Source organism: Vulpes lagopus, chromosome 6, assembly GCF_018345385.1.
Source record: "Vulpes lagopus strain Blue_001 chromosome 6, ASM1834538v1, whole genome shotgun sequence".
Classification (NCBI taxonomy): Eukaryota; Metazoa; Chordata; class Mammalia; order Carnivora; family Canidae; genus Vulpes; species Vulpes lagopus.
In genome coordinates, this window is record NC_054829.1 from 122,150,435 (window position 1) to 122,171,770 (window position 21,336).

General features: G+C 46.1%; 1 protein-coding gene across 12 annotated transcripts in view; it reads left to right on the forward strand.

Moving 5' to 3' along the window:
- JADE1 (jade family PHD finger 1) overlaps nucleotides 1-21,336 on the forward strand; it is a 64,267-nt gene that overhangs the window by 17,272 nt on the left and 25,659 nt on the right. For 8 of the 12 annotated variants that reach the window (XM_041758200.1, XM_041758205.1, XM_041758201.1 and 5 more), the window contains exons 2-5: nucleotides 1,953-2,030; nucleotides 14,929-15,014; nucleotides 18,381-18,538; nucleotides 20,771-20,958. In XM_041758200.1, coding sequence (XP_041614134.1) covers nucleotides 1,979-2,030; nucleotides 14,929-15,014; nucleotides 18,381-18,538; nucleotides 20,771-20,958 — 484 coding nt within the window. In that variant the 5' untranslated portion in view covers nucleotides 1,953-1,978. Of the gene's footprint in view, nucleotides 1-1,952; nucleotides 2,031-14,928; nucleotides 15,015-15,357; nucleotides 15,401-18,380; nucleotides 18,539-20,770; nucleotides 20,959-21,336 lie in introns of all 12 variants that reach the window. The other 4 variants (XM_041758208.1, XM_041758209.1, XM_041758211.1 and 1 more) reach the window with 1 other exon arrangement.

Below are 21,336 nucleotides of genomic sequence, written 5' to 3' on the forward strand. Positions count from 1 at the left end.
TTTAAGGAATTCCTCTTTAGATCGCTTACCCTCCCTCCTTCCTTTTTTAAAGCTCTTTGGTGTAAATAGGTTTTGGAGACCTGAAGCTATTGTTAGGAGTGAGTGGTCCTTGCTTTTCCTTTTTCTCCTTGGGCCTCCTGTTGGAAAGAGAGCAGGACTGCCCTCCCTGGAAGGTTGGAGGAGTGTTTAGTTGTCATTAGTTGGTGTTTTTGGCATGTAGTGTCAGGGCAGGGAAGATAGTCCTTCCAAGTGGGGAGTTGGCCACAGGTGTTTGTTGGCCGTGGAAGCTTCTGACTGGAATGGGCCTTCCCCCGGGCCAAGTTCTGGATTGCTTGAGTGTTACTTACGGGTGAATGGGGCTCTGCCGAAAAGGGGTGGGTGGGTTCAATGTAGGACTGTGACCCCGCTCCAAAGTATGAAACCCTAGCCCGAAGATAGCCCATGGCCCAGATCACAACTCATGTTTGGGCTGCCACCTGGTAAATTCTTTCGTTAATGGTTTTTGAAGAATTCATTGGTAAACAAAAAACCAAAAACCTTAACTGGTGAGTGTCTCAGAAAGAAAATATCAAGTATTAGAATTATAGATCAGGGGCCTGAGTATTTTAGTGTATCCATGTAGGTCTGTTTGATAGGTGGGGAACAGACTTTATTGTATGATGTGTTTTCTGCTTTTTTTGGTCAGCTCTTTTATAGGTCCATTTTAGAGTAGAGCTTTGAGTTTCTAATTTTCTGTCTTGTTCCAATACAGTGGTTCTCCACATTTTGATCCACAGCATTCCTGTGCACCATCCTGTGAAAAACCTACCCCGCTGTAATGCTGCGATTCCCAGTGAGGGGGAGCTTGGGATGTACTTTCCTTGAGGGGCTGAGTGGGTACTTCTGACAGTGAAAAGCCCTCCTCCCTCATTGGGATTCATTGCTTTGCAGTAAGATCACATTCCTAAGTATGTCGAGGGGATCAGTAATTTCACTTTGGAAAAGCTTTTAGGATTTCTTTAAAGAGCCGCCTGTGTGAATATGACCGGGGAATCAGTCTTTATAATCTTGGTCCACTGTCCTCTTTCCTGAGTAGTCTTTCTCTTACCTGGTGATGCGGGAGGCCTGTTAACCACTTGGAAGGAAAGGAGTCCGCAAGGTGGGCCAGGTGTCTGGCTAGGATAGGTTGGACCAGGCTGTAAGGAGTTGGGTGAAATGCGTGAAATGCAGTGAAATTGGATTTGGAATTCCCAGCTCCTGCCCACAGTATGACCTTGGGCAAATTGCTGCTTGAACTTCTTTTGGCTTCAGTTTCCTTTTGAGTGAAGGAGAGGGGGCTGTATCAGATAATGTCTGGTCCCTTCCTCTTGTAGCTGTGAATGCTGCTGAGGGTTTGGAGATAGCTGGAGGAGATATTTACTTTCCTAATACCCCATTTATTTTGTTCCTAGAACTCCAGGTTATTTGGCTTTTAGGATTATTTTAGCAAAATTTGCCTGAGAAGCATAATCATGCCCAGTGCAGTATAAATATTCACACATTCAGGCACAGCCTCACTCCCCATCCCCCATATACACACGTAAAATATGAATCTGTCTGTAGTGAGGAAGCACTGTGCTCATTGCCGCGGGTTTTTTTCTGCAGTGCTTGCCGCCAGTCAGCTAAAAAGACTCCTGGAGTAGTTGTAGTGATAATGTCACTGGAACTAGAGAGAAACCTGGCACCTTTGGGAGACCTACTGAGAGACCTACTGATACGTGACTTCTTTACCCCTCCCCCTCCTTTTTAAACCTGTTCTGTTAATGATTGCACCTAATTATGTATCTTTGGTCTTTTTACTGTTTACAATTCAAATGCTACTTAAAGCTGATTGTTTGCTTTTGTGTGCTGTAAATCCTGGGCTGCCATCTGAAGCACAACTTGATGATTGTGTATTATCATCTTGGGTTAAGTGCTGTCTCATTGCTTTGCAGGCTGCCTGCTGTTTCCCGGGGAGATCATGAAACGAGGTCGCCTTCCCAGCAGCAGTGAGGATTCTGACGACAATGGCAGTAAGTCTTGCTTTGTTGTTCTTGGAGCCTACCCGGGTTTGGGTCAGTGTGAAAACATGATTTTTTAATGTAATGCTTTAAATAGCTGAGGCCCTTCACATATCAGGCAGGTCAGAGAAAGCCAAGGCCTAGAGACATCACATGTGAGTGTGATACTCCAGGTCTGTAACCCAGTCTTTCTGGTGAGGTTGACTGCAGGTGGGCATTCCTCAGGCTTCTGGTGTGTTATCCAAGGATGAGTAATCCAGTTCTAGAAGTCACTGGTATGTCTGTTTTTCCTAAACATCATTTATGGCATTTAGAGTTGCTATTTATGAAGAGGGGACTTAATTGAAGCCAGTTAATAATCGACTAGTCCAGCCTGATACAGAGGGAGGTTGAAGACTGCTTAATGTATGTGAAAATATTAAGCATCGGTTTTCAGTAAGTCGGGGGTCCATGCTCTTCACTTGATTTTGAACGTGACTGTATTTAATACTACTGCTGTCTGCATCTCTGCTCTCTGGCATCCTCATGTTTTCACAGTACAGCTGAGAACCAGAAGTTAGTTGGCTTCCAGGCACTCAAAATAAATGTCATACAAGCTTCTGTGTATTGAGAAGCTAACATGCTACTTGAAGAGCTCCTCTCAGATAATGAGGAAATTTTGTACCTAGCACAGTGCCTGAGCTCCAGCCCCTTAGCTTATGTTTTATATTACAGATTAAACTCAGGAAACCTGCTTGCTTTACTGCATGATGGGAAAAGTGTCAGGCCTGCTTTCAAGGAACTCAGACCTACATGAAATCCAGTTTTGACCACAAAGTCATTAGGGGAGAATAGAGGTGTCTTTTTCATGCTTGGTGGAAATGTATATATGCGGGCACAAATTCAGAGAACAGAAGGGGCTGGGGAAATGCAGGATTGAGATTTGGGCAGGTCCTGAAGGAAGAAATAGTTATTTGGCAAACAGGACTATTTTTTAGGTTTGTGGTTGAGCACAAGCTGTAAGTTAGCACAGCTTTGCAGCTGAAGGTGGCCACACTGAGAAGTGTAGGGGAGGGGCCTGAAGCATGAAGACTGAGACTTCAACCTGGCACCCTGGGTGGGAGAGAACTCCACGAGGCTCTGGGTTGGGAGCCTCCAGTGCAGGCATGGCGTGGGCATCGGGAGTGGCAGGGTTCGCCACTCCCCATGGGCATGGAGCAGTGGGGGTGCGGTCACTGGGTGGGGCGGGGGGTGCATGGGCATGGAGCAGTGGGTGCACAGTCTTGCGGGGGTGCATGGGCACGGAGCAGTGGGTGTGCAGTCATGGGGCGGGGGGCGTGTGGGGGTGCACGGTCACGGGGCAGTGGGTGCGCGGTCACAGGGCAGTGGGTGTGCGGTCACGGGGCAGTGGGTGCGTGGTCACGGGGCGGGGGTGCCGTCTCGGGGCAGTGGGTGCGCAGGCACGGGGCGGGGGCCGAGTCGGGGTGGCAGGAGGGCTGTTGGTACCGAGTCGGTACCAGGTCGGTGCCGAGGTAAGCGCCGAGGTAAGCGCGGCAAGAGCCCAGGGCCGGCTCAGCAGATGGAGCCGCTGGTGCCGGGCCCCTGGGCGAGAGTTAGCCGGTGCGGGGCTGCGGTGCGGGGATGCGGGATGTGGGAGACGGGATGTGGGAGACGGGATGTGGGAGACGAGGGTTGGGGGCCCCAGAGGGTAGGGCTTCCCCTTGACCTCAGGGCAAGGTGCTGCAGTCCCCACCCCTGGTGGGGCCCTTGGGAGTGCCTTCTGAGCGTCTTAGCACTTGTCCTTGCCCGGCCTTCAGTACCTGTTTTTCTGTTTTTAGGCTTTTTTCTTCTGGGGGCAAAAACCTGCTGAATATTTCTTTCTGCCCCCTGTGGTGCCCATCAGAGTGTCCTCAGGAGTCATAAGTACTCAATAAATGCTTGCTGTTTGTTCCAATAGACAATTTTGTCTGACAGCAGCTGTAAAAAAGTTTTGCTTTTTTAGATTCAGAATTAATCAGAAGAAGGTTTCATGAATTACTTTCATATACTAAAAATAAAAATGCCTAATACAAGGTTTAATATTTTTTGGCATTGAGCAACAGGGTTAGGCTCCCTCTGTTTGCCCTCGCTGCTGCTTCATTTCCTCCCTGAGAGCCAGGTTTGAAAAGGTTCTTGTGGAGGCACCTGGCTGACTCAGTCCATAGAGCATGTGACTTTCAATCTTGGGTTGTGAGGTTGAGCCCCACATTGGGGGTTACTTAAAATAAAATCTTGAAACATTCATCTGGAACGTTCTCTCAGACTCTTTCTGGTCTAGTGCTGCCCAATAGGATGGAAATGTTCTAATCTAATGTAATGGAGAAGATTTTGTTTAATATTTTTTTTAAATTTATTTTTTATTTATTTTTTTAATTTTTTTTCAAAGATTTTATTTATTCATGAAAGACAGAAAGAGAGAGAGGTAGAGACACAGGCAGAGGGAGAAGCAGGCTCCATTCAGGGAGCCCAACGTGGGACTCAATTCCGAGTCTCCAGGATCATATCCTGGGCCGAAGGTGGTGCTAAACCACTGAGCCATCCGGGCTGCCTGATTTTGTTTAATTTTAATTAATTAAAATGTAAATTAAAAAGTTGAATGTGGTTAGTGACGACCATTGTGGACTATGGCCTCCTCTCGTCCTTCTCAGCTAGCTATCCAGCTATCCAGGGGCTCCTAATAGCCCTAAAGGCTCTTGTATTCATCTTTTTGGGCTCCTATAACAAATACCACAGACTGGGTGGCTTAAGCAACATATAATTTTCTTTCTTTCTTTTTTTTCTTTCTTTTCTTTCTTTTCTTTCTTTCTTTCTTTTTTCAACAGATAATTTTCTTTCTCACGGTTCTGGAAGTCTCAGATCAAGATATCAGCAAGTTTGGGGTCTTCTGAGATCTTTGTCCTTGGCCTGCCTTCTTACCGTGCCCTCATGTGGTCTTCTGAGCATGTGTATTCTTGGTGTCTTTGTGTATCTAAATGTTCTCTTAAGGACATCAGTGAGATAAAATTAGGGTCAACCCTAATGACCTCATTTTTTTAAGAGGTTTTATTTATTTGAGAGAAAGAGCACAAGCAGGGGGAAGGGGCAAAGGGAGACGCCGACTCCCCACTGGGCAGGGAACCTGATCCCAGGACCCCAGCATCATGACCTGAGCCCAAGGCAGACACTTAACCAACCAAGCCACTGAGGTGTCCCCCTGATTACCTCAGTTTAACTTAATCACCCCTTTAAAGGCTTTTGTCCAAACGAAGTCACATTCTGATCTGAGGTACTAGGGGTCAGCCTTCAACAGAAGAATTTCAGGGGGACACAGTTAGGCTCATAACAGCCCTAGAAGACCAAATGTTTCATCTAAATAGGAGTTCCCACTCAGAACTCTTGTTAGAAAGGAAGGAGTGAGTACCCAGAGTACACCAAAATGTGTCCATCAAATGTCCCTTTAATGGTGTGACAACCATTTTCCTCTTCCTCTTAATGCATTCCTCTCCGCTGGCTTCCCTGAAGGAGGTGGAAGCAGAGCGATGAGGAGTCCTGGAGGGTTAAACGAGGTAGACCGCAAAGCTGGGTTCTAGCCTGCTCTAAGGCTGGTGTGGAAATCCCAGGGTAGTGGTGGAGGAAGGGAGTGACAGCTGTCAGCTGTCCTAGAAGGTAGGCAGCCCGCCCTTTTGTCATGTAGTAGGTTCAGTATGAAGCATCTGTTGGTGCCTTACGACAGTAGGTCGGCCCAGGCCTGTCGATGGCTCAGGCCTGCCCACGCGGTAACGGTGGTAGAGGACGACAGAGGTAAACCAGCGGCTCTCGCTCAGCACCCTCGGAACGCCACAGCTTATAAAAATGCATACGTATCCGTGCCATGGGATCCCCTTTGCAGCCACAGTGAAGGCCTCTGGCACCAGCCAGCTTGTTTGTGTCGTAGCCCATCTTTCTGTGTGAGCGCGGGGTGATCTGAATGGGGTGCTTTGGGCCCTCGCAGTTGGGTGCACAGAACTGAGCCCGCTCTCAGGTGGGTCTGGGCACTTGGGAAAGGCTGCACCGCAAGGAGGGCTGGGTCTGTGCAGTGGCCACTCCCCAGCCTCTCCGGCCTGCAGCCCTGACAGGATTTTGGCAGCAGTTCCCAGCCCAATGCAGAACTTGTCCAAGTGGAGGAGAGGCAGCCGCAGACGTCAGCGCGGGGCCACGCCACCGCCGCAGTCACGCCTGGGCCCTGCTGGCCTCTGGGCTGGAGTCCTTTGCTTTGTTTTCTGGCCTGATCCAGGGGAATACCAGAGTGGTATTTACAGTTGGGGCCGCATGGGTAGTTTCTGTGCCAGTGCAAGCCCTCATCCAGTTGCAGTTGGAGCTGTTGAAGCCTTTGTCCAGGTGCCCTGTGGAGGACTGGCCCCACAGCGGACGAAGTAGCATTGGGGTATTTGCTGGCTGCTTCTGTAATTGCTGGACTCCCGGGACTGGGTGGCCCTAGTCAGTCTCTGAAGTTAATTACTGTGCCAGGGTGTGGCCCAGGAAAAAGAGCCCTTGGTTTCCTGCTTCCCAGCCCAGGATCCTGTGTCCTTAGGGGTTTTGGCAAATGTGGAAATGGGATCCACCAGCTATTGTCAGTATTTCCAAAACTTGAAGGAGATTGCATTTTTATCTTCAGTTAAGCTATAGAAGCAAATTAAAACATCAAGTGTCCTTCCTTTTGGAAGGAATTTGGATTGTTCTCTCAGGCCAATTAACAGCTCTGATCATCATCCTTATACTTTTTTCTAGTAAAAATAAGATAATTAAATATTACTTAATGAGTACTGTCCATTTGACACATTTTTTTTTCTTTTCAAAATATGGGATCTTTGGCTAAGATAAGGGAGCTGAATGTAAATGATAATTTTGGAATTTTTTGGTTATAAATGTGCTTCTCAAAGACCCAGAGGGAAATTTTTTTGAAAAGGTTTTTTGTTTCTTCTTTTTTTCTAAACAATGAGAGAAGAGTGCTGAGATACTTGAAAGTTTTTCCTGAAGTTGTGAAGCAGGGCTTCCTTTTTCTGCTGAATTTCCTAAATAGCAGGGCTGTGTTGACTTCCCTGTGGGAAGGCCTCGCGTGTTGTTGAGAGTCTGGAACCAGGTACCTTTTGGGGGGGACCCTCCTTGGTGGCCTAGTTTCCACACCTGTACTGGCCCTGAAACATTTCTGTCTTCTTCAGTTATCAGCTGAGCTCTACTCCATCACCTGTGATGATGAATGAGCAGAAGAGTGCTGAGCTAAATTCACACCTACTAATTTTGCATTTGGTAATTCAGGTTGATGAGTGGTAAACATAAAGTTATATGAGGACTTTTTCCAGCTTACAGATAAACAGTGAAGAGAGACCAAAATTTTAGTGTATGGAACATACTTTCTGCCTTGTACCTCTTCATGTCTCACCTCATTTAATGAGTTCCCTTAAATTTTTTGATGATTTACCTTCATTTTCTTAATTTGATTGGCTGTGCTTGGTTACCTTCATGAAAGTCTTTGGTGGTTTCTCTTTTGCATGAAGGTTAACTCTGCTTCCACTTTTATTCCTATTTGACTATACTTTTAATTTATTCTTTTCTCCCATCAGTCGCTTCTTGGTGACACTAATGGGTTGTATAAGCATTCTTAAAATGTAGGGATTTTGGTTTAAATATTGCAGAATGTGTACTAAACCCATGTGTCCTCAAGTCACACAGAGATGGCTTTGTCCCTTTTCAAACCCGACTTGTGGCTTGGCTTTGACGTTGACAGGCAGAGCAAGCATCCTCTTGGGCTTGAGCAATTAGCACAAAATGATCTAGTCCCATGGCCTAATCTGTAGCCATTGGACTTGGACGTTGGGAGGAGGACTTGGTAACTGTGAAACACTTGTGTGTCAGTTGGTTGAAAGCCCAAGTATATTTATGTTGAAACATTCCTGAGCCAGTTTTTTTAATCTATACATTAAGCTTTTGTATTTTGGAATGTGGAAGCAACTTAGACCATGGAGCTAAGTTATGCTGGGGATAGATGAGGTGTAGGGTCAGCCCTTGATAGAAACAGCAGTTACATTAGAATTTTGTCTTCTTTCTTGCAATTAAAGCAAATAGCTAATAACTACATTAAATTGGCTTACTTGCCAGTGAGAATTTCCACAGGACTGCTTGCTTTGTACAGGGCTGTCCCTAGCTTTCCAGTAATGCATAAGGTGTGTTTCAGGTCTGCAGTTTTGTGATACAAGCTGATCTGCTGGGCTTGATTCTCGTTGCTCCTAAGTGCCTTACTTTGTTAAGCTGGTTTAACACTACTAAAGACACCAGCATGTTACTTGGTGTCTAGAAGCAGTTTTGGAGTCCTAGGAGATTGGGTGTTTGGTCATTGGTGAGGTTCTCTCAAAATTAACATTTTGTGGTGGTGTGAACACCAGACCTTTTCAATTTCTGAACCCTACATGTGCTCCACAACCTGGCTTATCACACACATGAGTTACTACCAGTGGAGTGTGTGCAGTGTGTATTAGATTTACTCTTGAGGTTTTTCCTTATTTTAGATCTAGGGCAAGAAACATGGCTATTTTTAATTTTAAAGGAGAGTGTTTGAGATACCTGCCTACTAGGACCCGAAAGCAGGGTTCAGAATGCTCTGTGCATGAACGGGAGCCATGCTCATGACCTTTTATAAATTTTATTGTCACATAACAAAATTCTGTTTCAGCAGGAGTTTGAGGATATTAAAACAAGGTACTGGGACGCCTAGGTGGCTCAGCGGTTAAGTGCCGCCTTCAGCCCAGGGCGTGATCCTGGAGTCCGGGATCCAGTCCCAATTAGGGCTCCATGCATGGAGCCTGCTTCTCCCTCTGCCTGTGTCTCTGTCTCTCAGTGTGTCTCTCATGAATTATTTATTCAATCTTCAAAAAAAAAAAAAAAACAAGATGTTTTCTCTATTCTGAATTTTCAGTGTTTAATTAGAGAATTGTTCTTAAACGGTGTATGTGTTCAGATTTTTTTTTTTAAAGATTTTTGTTTGTTTGTTTGTTTGTTTATTTATTTATTTATTTATTTATTCATAGACACACAGAGAGAGAGGCAGAGACACAGGGAGAGGGAGAAGCAGGCTCCACGCAGAGCTCTATGTGGGACTTGATCCCGGGACTCCAGGATCACACCCCAGGCTGCAGGCGGCGCCAAACCGCTGTGCCACCAGGGCTGCCCGTGTGTTCAGAATTTTTAAATTCTCTTAAACTTGTCACTAGAGTGGACTTTACATAATCCTATCTTGTGTATGGGCAGTAAAGTAGTTGTAGACATCATTACCAAATTTTTAAAGTTCCCAACTCCTCTCCTGAAAGCAACAAGAAAATAAAGAATTTTACTTGTCGTATTCTTAGTTTAGTTTGCCATTAAATGTTAACATTCTGAAAACAAACAAAATGCAGCACCATGCAAGTGTAATCTTAGCGCGTGGGCTTTAAGTGGCTAGTGTATTGCTGTAGCATAAATCACTATCTCTGGGTCCTCATGGTATTTTAAAACTCTTCAGTTCTGGTTTTAATTTTTGTTTGTTTTCACCCAACATACTTCAAAAAAAAAAGTTTTGGAAAAAACATGACTATTTAATTAAAAGAGGAAGCAAATTATTTTGTTTGGATAATATTCTGGGAGTGTCTTGACCACTTGGGAGGTTCCCCGGAAAAGCGTGATTGTAGGGAGAATTGATTATATAATACTGCCAGGACTTCAGTCTGTTGCCGGTAGACTGTGAATATTTCTGCAGATGTCGGTGCATTCCTGTCAGGAGGCAGTATGGCCCCAACAAGCTGTCTTTAAATGCATTACTGCTTTATTTTCCATGACCTCATTTTCCCTACAGTTCAAAACCATATCATTTTTTTTTTAAACCTATATTGGAGGGGTGCCCAGGTGGCTCAGTCGATGTAGCATCAGATCATGATCTCAGGGTTGATATCTAGCCCCTCAGGACTCTGCACTCAGTGGGGAGTCTGCTTGAAGTCCCCTCACCTTTGTGCTTTGCTTATACTCACTTTCTCTCTCTAAAATAAGTAAGTACATCTTTAAAAACAAAACCAAACCTATCTTTAAATAAGTAAAATGGGTATATTCTTGGTGCCTGCACCTTCAGTTCTTGAGTTACAGTGGTGGTGACTCTTGGTGAGCATGACGGTCCTCCGCAACACTATATTTTTTTCCACTTGAAATTTTTTTTTTTTTTTTTTTTGGAAACCGGCTGTGTGCACAGTACCAACTTAGGTCTGCCGGATGTTGTAGTCATCAGTGCCTTGGCACCTGATAGCTCGTGACATAGTTCTTGGAAGCAAGTAAACCAGGGAGAGGAGATCACCAGCAACAAATATCTGCTGTTGGATGTGGAAGGATCCTCTGGGTCTCTGTCCGGATTCTCACCTAGTTCAGCAGCAAAGTCTAGGTTTTATACAAGTTACCTGTGTGAAGTAAGATGGAGCATTATCTTTTCCTTTACTGTTAATGGGTGGTAGGAAACCATCACTTGCTTTCTGCATATATTTCAGGTATACAGTTTGACACATTTTGCAGTGTTTGTACCCATGAAATCCTAACACTCAAGATAATCCTTCCCTCTTTTCCCTAGTCCACCTCTGATCTACTTTGTCACTATAGATTAGTTTATATCTTCCAGAGTTTTATATAAATGGGATAATGTAATATATACTTTTTTTTGTCTGGCTTCTTTCATTCCACATAATGATTCCAACATGTTGCCTATCAATAGCTCATTCTTTCTCTTCTTTATTGCTGGGTAGTACTCCACTGTATGGATATAGCACAATTTGGGTAGTAAATTGTATGGATATCATAAAATGATTACTCGTGCAGTTTGCAGATATTTGGGTGATTACTGGCTTTTCGCTTTTACGAACATCCCTTTTGCCAGTGATAACTTAAATTTTGCCTTTTTGCCCAGTCTTTCCCTTTCTGCAAAGTGAGTTTAATAGATTACTGTTTCTCTCCTTCCTTTTGCATTAAATTAGAAGGAAGAGGAATAGACCACTTTTGAGTGGACCAGCATCCAGTATTGGATAATACTATCAGATACCAAATTTGTAGCATCTTTAGTTACCTGGTTTTATTTATTTTTAAAATATTTTATTTATTTATTCATGAGAGACACAGAGAGAGAAGCAGAGACACAGGCAGAGGGAGAAGCAGGCTCCATGCAGGGAGCCTGATGTGGGACTCGATCCCGGGACTCCAGGATCATGTCCCCGGCTGAAGGTGGCGCCAAACTGCTGAGTCACTGGGGCTGGCTGCCCCATTAGCTGGTTTTAAAAGCAAATGTGGCACAGACACCATTTTCAAGAATATAAGAACAGCCCTAGGAAAAGTTTCTAAGTGATTGCCATTACTTGGCATTGTGTTCCTGGACAATAGAGCTGTGCACTTCCTGGGAACCTTGGAAACTACCTGGGAGGAACTTTGACACATCCCCAAGAAGAGGCAAGGGTGTCACAAAAATGAGCAAATTTGGGGATACTTGGCTGGCTTAATCAGAAGGGCCTGTGACTCTTGGGTGCCTGGGTGGCTGAGGGTACTGGGATTGAGCCCCACTTCATGTTAGGCTCTTGCTTCACAGAGAGCCTGCTTCTCCCTCTCTCTCAGCCCCACCGCCCTTGTGCACACTGTCACTCTCCAATGTATGAATGAGATCTGTAAAAGAAAAAGAGTTTATGACTCTTGATCTCTGGAGTGAGTTTTTTTTTTTTTTAAGACTTTATTCATGAGGGACAGAGAGGCAGAGACACAGGCAGAGAGAGAAGTAGGGTCCGGACTGAGCACCCTGGGATCATGCCCTGAGGTGAAGGCAAATGCTCAACTGCTGAGCCACCCAGGTGTTCGATGGTGAATTTGAGCCACATATTGGGTGTAGGGATTACTTTTTTTTTTTTTTTTTAAGATTTTATTTATTTATTCATGAGTGACAGAGAGAGAGAGAGAGAGAGAGAGAGAGGCAGAGACAAAGGCAGAGGGAGAAGCAGGCTCCATGCAGGGAGCCTGATGTGGGACTCGATCCCAGGACTCCAGAATCACACCCTGGGCCGAAGGCAGGCGCCAAACCACTGAGCATCCAGGGATCCCCTGTAGGGATTACTTAAATAAAACTTTAAAAAATTAGCAAATTTGTTGTTTCTGTTTTAACTCTCATAGTATTTTGACTATAGAGACTCCCCTCCCCTTACTCTTACCTTGTTTTTAAAGGATAGCAATGGAATGATTTTTCTAAGATTATCTTTTTTTTATATTTTCTTTTAAAAAATATTTTATTCATTCATGAGAGACACACAGAGAGAGAGAGAGGGAGAGGGAGAGGCAGAGACACAGGCAGAGGAAGAAGCAGGCTCCATGCAGGGAGCCTGATGTGGGACTCGATCCCGGGACTCCAGTTTCACACCCTGGGCCAAAAGCAGGCACTAAACTGCTGAGCCACCCAGGGATCCTGATGATCTGGTTTTTAACCCTTTTTATAGTAATCGAAGGAAAGGGACCATGCCTTTTGCCCCATATCTTCTTTCCCCTCCACGAACCAACCCTTGGGCATCCTTCTGGAGTTGCTTGTGCTCCTGTGTCTCTTCTCTAAGCCTCACCAGAGGATGGCCTGCAGGACCAGAGGGTGAAAAGAGGTCTGTCTGAAGGCATGAACTACCTGCCTTCCCTTTCCAGGTTCCTGACTTAGCTTCTCTCTTTTCCTTTTGACCACTGATGACCAGTTTTGGGACTTCTGCAAGTTGGGTTTGCACCCTTGTGTACCCAGAATATTTTTTCCATTGTGGGAGTGAGACATTCTTAGTCATTGGAGTTTAAAGAGACGTACCTACTAGATTTTATTATTTATTTGAGAGAGAGAGAGAGAGAGGCAGGCAGAGACTTAGGCAGAGGGAAAAGCAGGCTCCACACAGGAAGCTCAATGCGGACTAGATCCCGGGACCCTGGGATCACGACCTGAGCAAACTGCTGGGCCCTTCAAGGAGAATTTTCTAAAATATTTATTGAATAGTATAATAGAGTCACTGTAGGAAATCTAATTCTGCTAACCTAACAGCAGTCAGTTAACCCAGTAACAGCCTTCAGAACTGGGGATCGAGGTTAGTCTTCCCTGTGAGAGAGGAGCTTGGAAATCTCCTTTAGTCTCGGTCATTGCAAATCTGATGATAGGCTTATGTGCAGAACCTATTTCCTAATGTCTTCAAGGTCTTAAGGGCGTGTTGATTCTGTGTCCCTTGTCAAGCTTCCTGTTGGAGTGGGTAATAATTTTACTGGTAGAATGGCAGTTCCCTCAGGTTTGGACTTTTATTTTGTGGAGGTTTGTTAATTTCTGGGAAGCAGTACAGTATGTATTCTGGGTAGAGGTGAGTAATTATAAAGTCCCACACCCAGTGGGGGCGGTTGTGCCAGCTATTTCAGCTCTCTGGTGCTGGTATGGTACCCACAAATTGGAGGCCACTGCAGATGACCAATAAAACAAGTGACAGGAGGCAGAGGTGGAGGTGGAGAGAAAAGAGGTTAGGATTCTGAGGTATTGGGTAGTTGCACTGAATATAACTTGGCCATTGATTGGATGTAGCCTGAGTGAGTAGAGTCTAGGATGCTAGACATCCTAGATTACTGAATTCTAGTAGAAATGGTACTGGTAGTCCTCAAAGTAGAAATAGAAGAGGCTTAACAGGTTTGGGTGTAAGATGTTGAGGCCAGTTTTTATTGTTCTGAGTTCATCCATCTAAGGAACCCTGAGCTTAATGTCTTTAAATGTGACAGTGGACATAGAGCTCGGCAGGGAGGGGAGTGTGGGGATCTCCTGGGCACACTGGTAATACTTGAGAGGACAGGGATGAACGGTCCCTGGGGACAGCACTTGGAGCAAGAGGGAGAAACACTGAGGTTTACAGGATGCATGGAAGACGAAGAACCACAAAGTAGTCACCAGGAAGGAGAATTGGCACCCGGACTGAGAGAGCATCTCAAGCAGGATGGAGTTGGTGCTGCAGAGAGGTCTGAGAGGAGCTCAGACATGGTGGCAATTAAGAGACACGGGTGTCCTGGTAGGGCCTCCAGATTCTGGGGCTGGCCAGCGAAAGGCTGGATAACAGAGCATTAGTTACTTGACTTATGGAAGAAAGGCACAGAAAAGAGCCCATTGGCATTTTCTTGGGAAAGGGGTGTAGGCAATTTTAAAAGTTATTTGGCCATAGCACTTAGTCTACTGTAGTCTGAGCTGCTCTATTTTTGTTTTGTGGAATCAAAACCTTTTTTTTTTTCCCTTAGGTTTTGGGGGGTGGCATTATGATTTAACATAATGATCTAGCATTTAGAAATGTTACTGATAACTCAGTCAAATGTTTTTCAAATCCTATCTACCAATGTGACACTTTGAACCTCTTAAGAAGTGCAGACTTACAGATGAAGGCCCCACATGTATGACGCTCTTAAAAGGCCTCTCCTCCTGTGTGCCGTACCTGGGCTGCATAGCGAGGACCCAGGGATTTTGTTAGGCCTGCTCTGGAAAGTGAGTGGCTTAAGTAAGTACTGGGAGTGGAGGAGCATCACAGCTTGGGATGCCATGGGAGATGCTGAGATGAGCCTTGCTGAATTTGGTTTAAAAACCAACCAACCAATCCTGTGGGGGCGCCTGGGTGGCTCAGTTGGTTGTCTTCCCTGGGCTCAGGTTGTGATCCTGGGACCCTGGGCTCCTTGCTCCACAGCAAGTCTGCTTCTCGCCACCTCCCCTCCCCCACCCCCTGCTCCTGCTGGCGCCTGGGTGCGCTCTCTTTCTCTCTAATAAATAAAATCTTAAAAAAAAAAAACAAACCCACAACTATGTGAACAACAGTGATTTGTGTACTTTTAATTGTTCTCTCTGGATATTTGTCTTTAGGCCTCTCAACTACTTGGTCACAGAATTCCCGATCCCAGCACAGGAGAGGTTCGTGCTCCAGACATGAAGATCGAAAACCTTCAGAGGTATTTCCTGAATGATGGTGTGACTGTGCATGTCCTGCCCGTGTGCATGAGTACATAAGATTGGCACACACCTGGTTGGTTGATATCGATGTCTCTCTGCAGTCACGAGAAAGTTATCTAACTTCTTCGTGCTTAGTTTAAATTTGTAAGATGGGGATGACACAGGTGTGTTTGCCTCCTCAGATTCTTGTGAGGATTGAGTGGGTTAATACACAGACATTAATACAAACTAAGCACTTACAGGGTGCTCAGTAGTAAATGTTAGCTATTATTATTAATTATATTCTTTTTTTCCTTTTCTGTTTCATCTTCGCTGGCTCCCAACAACTTTTCCTCTGGCCAGGAGATCAGCGGGTTCGGCTGCTGCCGGTCACTGCCAGCCTCAAGTTAGTTTTGGCCATGAATTTGTGGCTTATTTGGCAACAACCCATTGTAATTCTGGGAGTTTTGTTTTGGCAATTACGTTTAAGGCTTTTTTCCCCTCCTTTTTCAATTTGTTTCTCATCTTCTATTTCCCTGCTCCCCCACATTTTGTTACCTACCTACCTACCTACCTACCTGCCTGCCTATTATCTATTGTCTCTTTATTTAAAATTGCTTTTAGGTGCATACCTCTGCTGGCCTTTGTTGATTAGGGGCCTCTACCAGTCCTGAGCTACATTATCTTTGACAACATTTGCCAGGCTCTCAGGATTTTATTTTATTTTATTTTATTTTATTTTATTTTATTTTATTTTATTTTATTTTATTTTATTTTATTTTATTTTATTTATTTTTATTATTTTATTTATTTTTATTTTTTTATTTTTTTAAAGATTTTGTTTATTTATTCATAGAGACACACACAGAGAGAGAGAGAGAGAGAGAGAGAGAGAGAGAGGCAGGGACACAGGCAGAGGGAGAAACAGGCCCCCTACAGGAAGCCTGACCTGGGACTCGATCCCAGGTCTCCAGGATCACACCCCAGGCTGCAGGCGGCACTAAACCGCCGCACCACCGGGGCTGCCCTCAGGATTTTAAATGATTGCAGAAAGGGCATTTTAGTTGATCACTTTTCAGGCGGGCAGGTTGCGGGAGGAGAGCCTTTGGTTCAGCCCTTTGGCTTGTGCTGCCTCTTTAACGGGACGGCTTCAGAGACCACCTCTTCCTGTAGCTGCAGAGCACAGGCCTGCATCCATTCCACCAGGTATTTCTTTCCCTGAGTGTAATGGGGAGTGCTGGGTGATGCTGTGTGGGGGTATGGGGGACTTCTGGGTTGGGGAATAACATTCCCCATGCGGAAGCGTAGTATATATCTTTTAAAATCAGAAAACCATCCCAGGAGACACTTAGACATTAGCTCAAACCTTCATGGGAAGGTGGCCATATTTTTGCCTTTAGGTTTCCAGGCCTTTGTCATTTCGGAACCTGCAGGGCCTCCCTCCTTTTCTGTGCTGAGCGGCTCTGCCTGTCTTTGTTGCTTTAATTGTCTGTGCCGCCTCCCCAACCGGTGTTCTCCTGTTGACAGTGCACTTGTCTTACTTCAGGACAAGAGTACAGGGGGATTGGAGTAGGGACAGTTGGCGCCCGAGGAGGGCTGAGCAGCACCATGGCGCCAGCCTCGGCCCTCACCCGGAGGCTGATTGGTTTCTCATTTTTTTTTCTAAAGTTCCTGAGTTTAGCTCCTAGTTCAGACTACTTTATATGTAGGTTAGCATTAATGTCAAATTCTCCCGGGGGCCGGGGAGTTCATCTAGGGCATCTGCTTCAGCTCTTGACCATCCTCCCCTGAGTCTTAGTAAAGGAATGGTGGGCTGCCTTTTCTCCTTGTTGCTTCAGTTTGATTTTCCTTCTTTGGCATACTCCTTTTTTTTTTTTTTTTTTTTTTTTAACATATAAGACTTAATTGGAATGTGTTTTTTAACTGATTTGCTTCCTGAAGGTATAGACCTGTGATTTTTTTTTTTTTTTTTCTTTAAAGAACTTTTCTCCCTGGGGGTGAGGAGGGCATGGGTGATCCAGGTCCTGGGCAGCTGGGCTGGGCGCCTGCTTCAGTGGGCTCAGTGCTGTGAGGGAGCCTGATCATACTTGTGCTTTTGTGGATGGTGCACAGCCAGGGTACTGCTTGTTACCAGGACTTGAGAAACCAGGAGTGGCAGACTGGGAAAAATCAGCGTTGAAAAGTGGCAGGCCAGAGAAATGGCCTTTTTATTCAGACACTGCCTCAGACTTTCTTAGGGTGAAGTTTATTAAAGTGATCACCAGTCTGAAAAGCCAGCAGGAAAAACAAATATGGACCTATTAGCAGGCATATAATGTGAACTGTGCTTCACAGCTTAAGAAAGAACTCCCTGTCCTAAGAAGAGAGAGTTCAGCATTGTGACTTGTGTAAACAGAGAGTGCAGCTTACAGATGCAGGCGTGCTTTGTGCCAAATACAACTTGGGGCCAGCGCTAATGCCAGGGTCAGAGCTTCCTTGTGTAGCCCTGAGACCCTGGTGGCCCGAGGACGAGGCCCCGCTGGCAGGCAGTGCCGTGCTCCTGCCCTGCCCCAGTCGGCGGGAGCAGCCATGCGAGGCCGCCTTTGGCTGGTCTCCTCTCCGCCCCTGATGAGGGGCGAGGAGCTCCCTCAGGACAGGGGTACTTTGAGTTTTGTGGGTCTGTTTTTGGCAGGGAGAGGCGAGGGTAAAGTAGCTTGCTTCCTTCTTTCTTTTTCTCTCCTTCCCTCCTCTCCTTTCCCCCAAACACTGCTTCCCTTATAGAGGTTAATGCTGGGGAAAGGTGTGTAAACATGTTCTTTATGAGCCCCTTTTCTGACTTGACCCCCCGTTGGTCTGTCCTTGCTTCTTTCCCATATTTGTCCAGCCTGTACTTCTGCGTGGCACCTGCCAACCAGGACCCGACTCCCCAGATACCTTGCCATGAGCCCTGGAGCCCTGGGAGGCAAGGGCTGGGTGGTGGCAGTCTGAGTATAGAAGAGGAGGCCCTGGTAGTTCTGGGTTTTGGCTTGAAGTTGTTAAATGGTTAGTGGAGTTTCATTTCTTAAAACATTTACCAAGAGAGCACCCTCGAGGGAAATACCAGCAGCCCTCTTTTGAATTGGGAGCTCATAGAGTTTCAGGGGAAGAGACTGAGGTTTCATTGCTGCTGTCAGACTTGCTGCCGGCTTGTGGAGTTGAAGTGAGGGGGTAGCGTGAGCCATTGGCACCTCCACGCCTGAGAGGCCAAGGGCGTGGCAGGCCGAGGGGTTCCTGTAATAGGTCAGCCTCGGGCTCTGCTGATACAGTGACCTTGTTACACGGCAGCTCCATGGTGACCCTGCAGCTGCCAGCACTCTGAAGAAGAATGCAAATATCAAATGTCAGTGACCCTGTCTCTCCCTCTCCAGGTGTTTAGGACGGACCTGATCACTGCTATGAAGCTGCATGACTCCTATCAGCTAAACCCAGATGAGTACTATGTGTTGGCAGATCCCTGGAGACAGGAGTGGGAGAAAGGGGTCCAGGTGCCAGTGAGCCCTGGGACCATCCCTCAGCCGGTGGCCAGGTACACGTGCCAGTCCCCACCTGCCATCGCCTTTCTGCCCTGACAGCCGCTGCCTGAGAAGAGCAATTTGACTTAGCAGTGAAGTAATACGAGACCCCAAGTGGTCTGAAATGTGTAGAAAGACACTCTAGGTCCATAGGGTAGTGATTTTGAGGGCCATGGTCCTCCAAACTTAATATTCTAGCCATCCTGGGAAGGTGCTGCTCTCTCTTTAGAGAATTGGGCAAATTCTGGAACACTGTGGGAGATGACTGGTGGGGGAGGGAAATTTGGATGTTTACACAACTTCTTTTTTTCCCCCATCGCCACCCCCAATTCCTGTTCACTGTGGAGAGCAAGGGTGGGAAATAATCAGAAAGGGAGACAGAACATGAGAGACTCCTAACTCTGGGAAACGAACTGGGGGGGGTGGAGGAGAGGAAGGCGGGGGGTGGGGGTGACTGGGTGGCTGGCACTGAGGGGGGCCCTTGACGGGATGAGCACTGGGTGTTATTCTGTATGTTGGCAAATTGAACACCAATAAAAAATATATTTATTGTTAAAAAAATCAAATTAATCCCCTAAAACAATTAAGTAAAAAAAAAAAAATCCATCACTGTTCACCCAGCAAGGGTGGCTTCTCCGGTGTTGTAGGCCTGGGCTGGGCTCCACCTCTGGAGTAAGGCAAATGTGAGGTGGCCTGCCAGGTCACGGTTATGTGGAAGGCAAGCTTAAGAGGAGCAGTGTATTTGAGGAGTTCTCCTATGGATGGACTTTGCCCAGTTGCTCTTGCCCGGCTTTCTTTGAATTTACTTAGGAAGCACCTTTCCCCTTAAGGGTCTTTTGGGTGCCGGTCCTTGATGATTTACCTCCGCGTGGAACTGAGGCCAGTTTGCTTATTTCTTCGTTGTGTTGCCCAGCTGACCTGGAGGGCTCTTCACAGGGAGAGCAGATTCGGGGTCTCTACGCTCAGCTAGTGCCTGGCGTCTCTGCTGTGCATCAGTCAGCTGCCTCCTTTATGAACTGGACTCTTTTACCATTGCCAGTTATTGTTTGGGGGTTTCTGATAAACGTCTGCATAGATGTGTGGGCTTAAATGACCAGTCCAGATTTCTGGCTGCTGGGGTGGAATGTTTAACTGGGCTTTGCAGGATAAACACCATGTTTGCCTTAGAATCTACATCTGGGGCACAACACCAACTGTTTCAGCTTTGGCAGTCCCCATCCAGGAATTACTCGCTGAATCATTTTTTTATTTAGGAGCTCGGCACAAGAGCAGTAAATGTGATACAGCTTCCGGAGTTTCTAGATAGCTAAAACCCTGCTCTTGGTTGAGTATGGGAGAAATAACTCCCCTGTGTTTTGCCTATTTCAGTGTCATGTAGGTAAGATCACTCTGGTGCTTACAAGGTGGTTGAAAATACTGGCACTCTTTGGACCACTTGTTGCTGCTGACATGAACTGCTGAACGTGGTGATGAGGGAGGAACTGTGGATGTGGGGGTGCTGTGATACCGGACCTTTGTCTTTAGGGAGAAGGCCCTTCATTCCAAGTTGGGAGTGATTTGATCTTGTGTGTGGTCATTTCTTCTGAGTAGGGTGTGGTGGAAGGCATCAGGGTTAACAGGTTTGGAGAGCGTGGCAGTGTAAGGAGAGGAGGGAACTTGTGTCCCTGTCCTGGGATCCTAAGTGTATGTTGGGAGAGTCCCCTCCTTGGCTAGGCCTCTCGGGGTCTTGGACTGCTTAGTAATGGACGAGGCCCACTTTTATTTCTAAGATTAGTGATGATGGGTTTGTCCCCTTGGTTGCCCAACGTTCTGCTGGGCATTGTCCTGCCCTCGTGGCTGCTCTTGGCCTCCGTGTTCTTGAGAGCCTAGTGCTAGACCTTCAGGTGGTCAGGCTGGATGGGTACAAAGTGATGTAGTCATTAGCTATTGAAACTTGGGAGGTTAGTGTTTTGCTGTTGTGGCTAGGCCAGAGCAACTGCTGTCCTAAATCAAGGCTGGTCATGCAGTATCCTGGGAAAACAATTGGAAAAAGCTGGTTTTGAGGACTCCTCGGTGTTTTCACTGGTCTGTCTTTCCATTTTGGGGTCCTTCATGAATCCTACTTAGTTTTTCTAGCAGTGGCATTAGGGTTTTTAAGCCTGTTGATCTGGTGATAGCCTGGGATTTAGGGCATTGGGAAGTGGAAGCACGTTTTGGGCCATGTGGCAGGAAGGGTAACCTGGCTGCTTTGTTTTCTTGTTAACTAGGGTCGTGTCTGAAGAGAAATCCCTCATGTTCATCAGGCCCAAGAAATACATTGTCTCGCCGGGCTCCGAGCCTCCAGAGTTGGGCTATGTTGACATCCGGACGCTGGCTGACAGTGTGTGTCGTTACGACCTCAACGACATGGATGCTGCGTGGCTGGAGTTGACGAATGAGGAATTTAAGGAGATGGGTGAGAGACCATGGGTTATATTTTATTAATAATGAGAGACCTTGGGTTATATTGTTTTATTTTTTTATTTTTATTTTTTTTATATTGTTTTATTAATGAAGGATGAACAGAGAAGAATTTCAGGTATATGAGTGAGTAGTAGAAGCTCCTCCTTGCCTGGTGAAGCCAGTTCCATCAGAGCTTCAGTCTCAGAGTCCTGTGGTCTTTTTCAGAGGTCGGCTTGTCTGGCTCTGGAACCCGTGTTCAGAGGGACTCCATCTGTGAGTGGCTTGTAGAGGGAGCAGTGGGATTGAAGAAAGACCTTTCCAAAGGCATGGGAGCAGGATACCCCGTCTCTGCCCCCACCTGCCCCTTTCACATGCTCCCCTCAAGGGAACT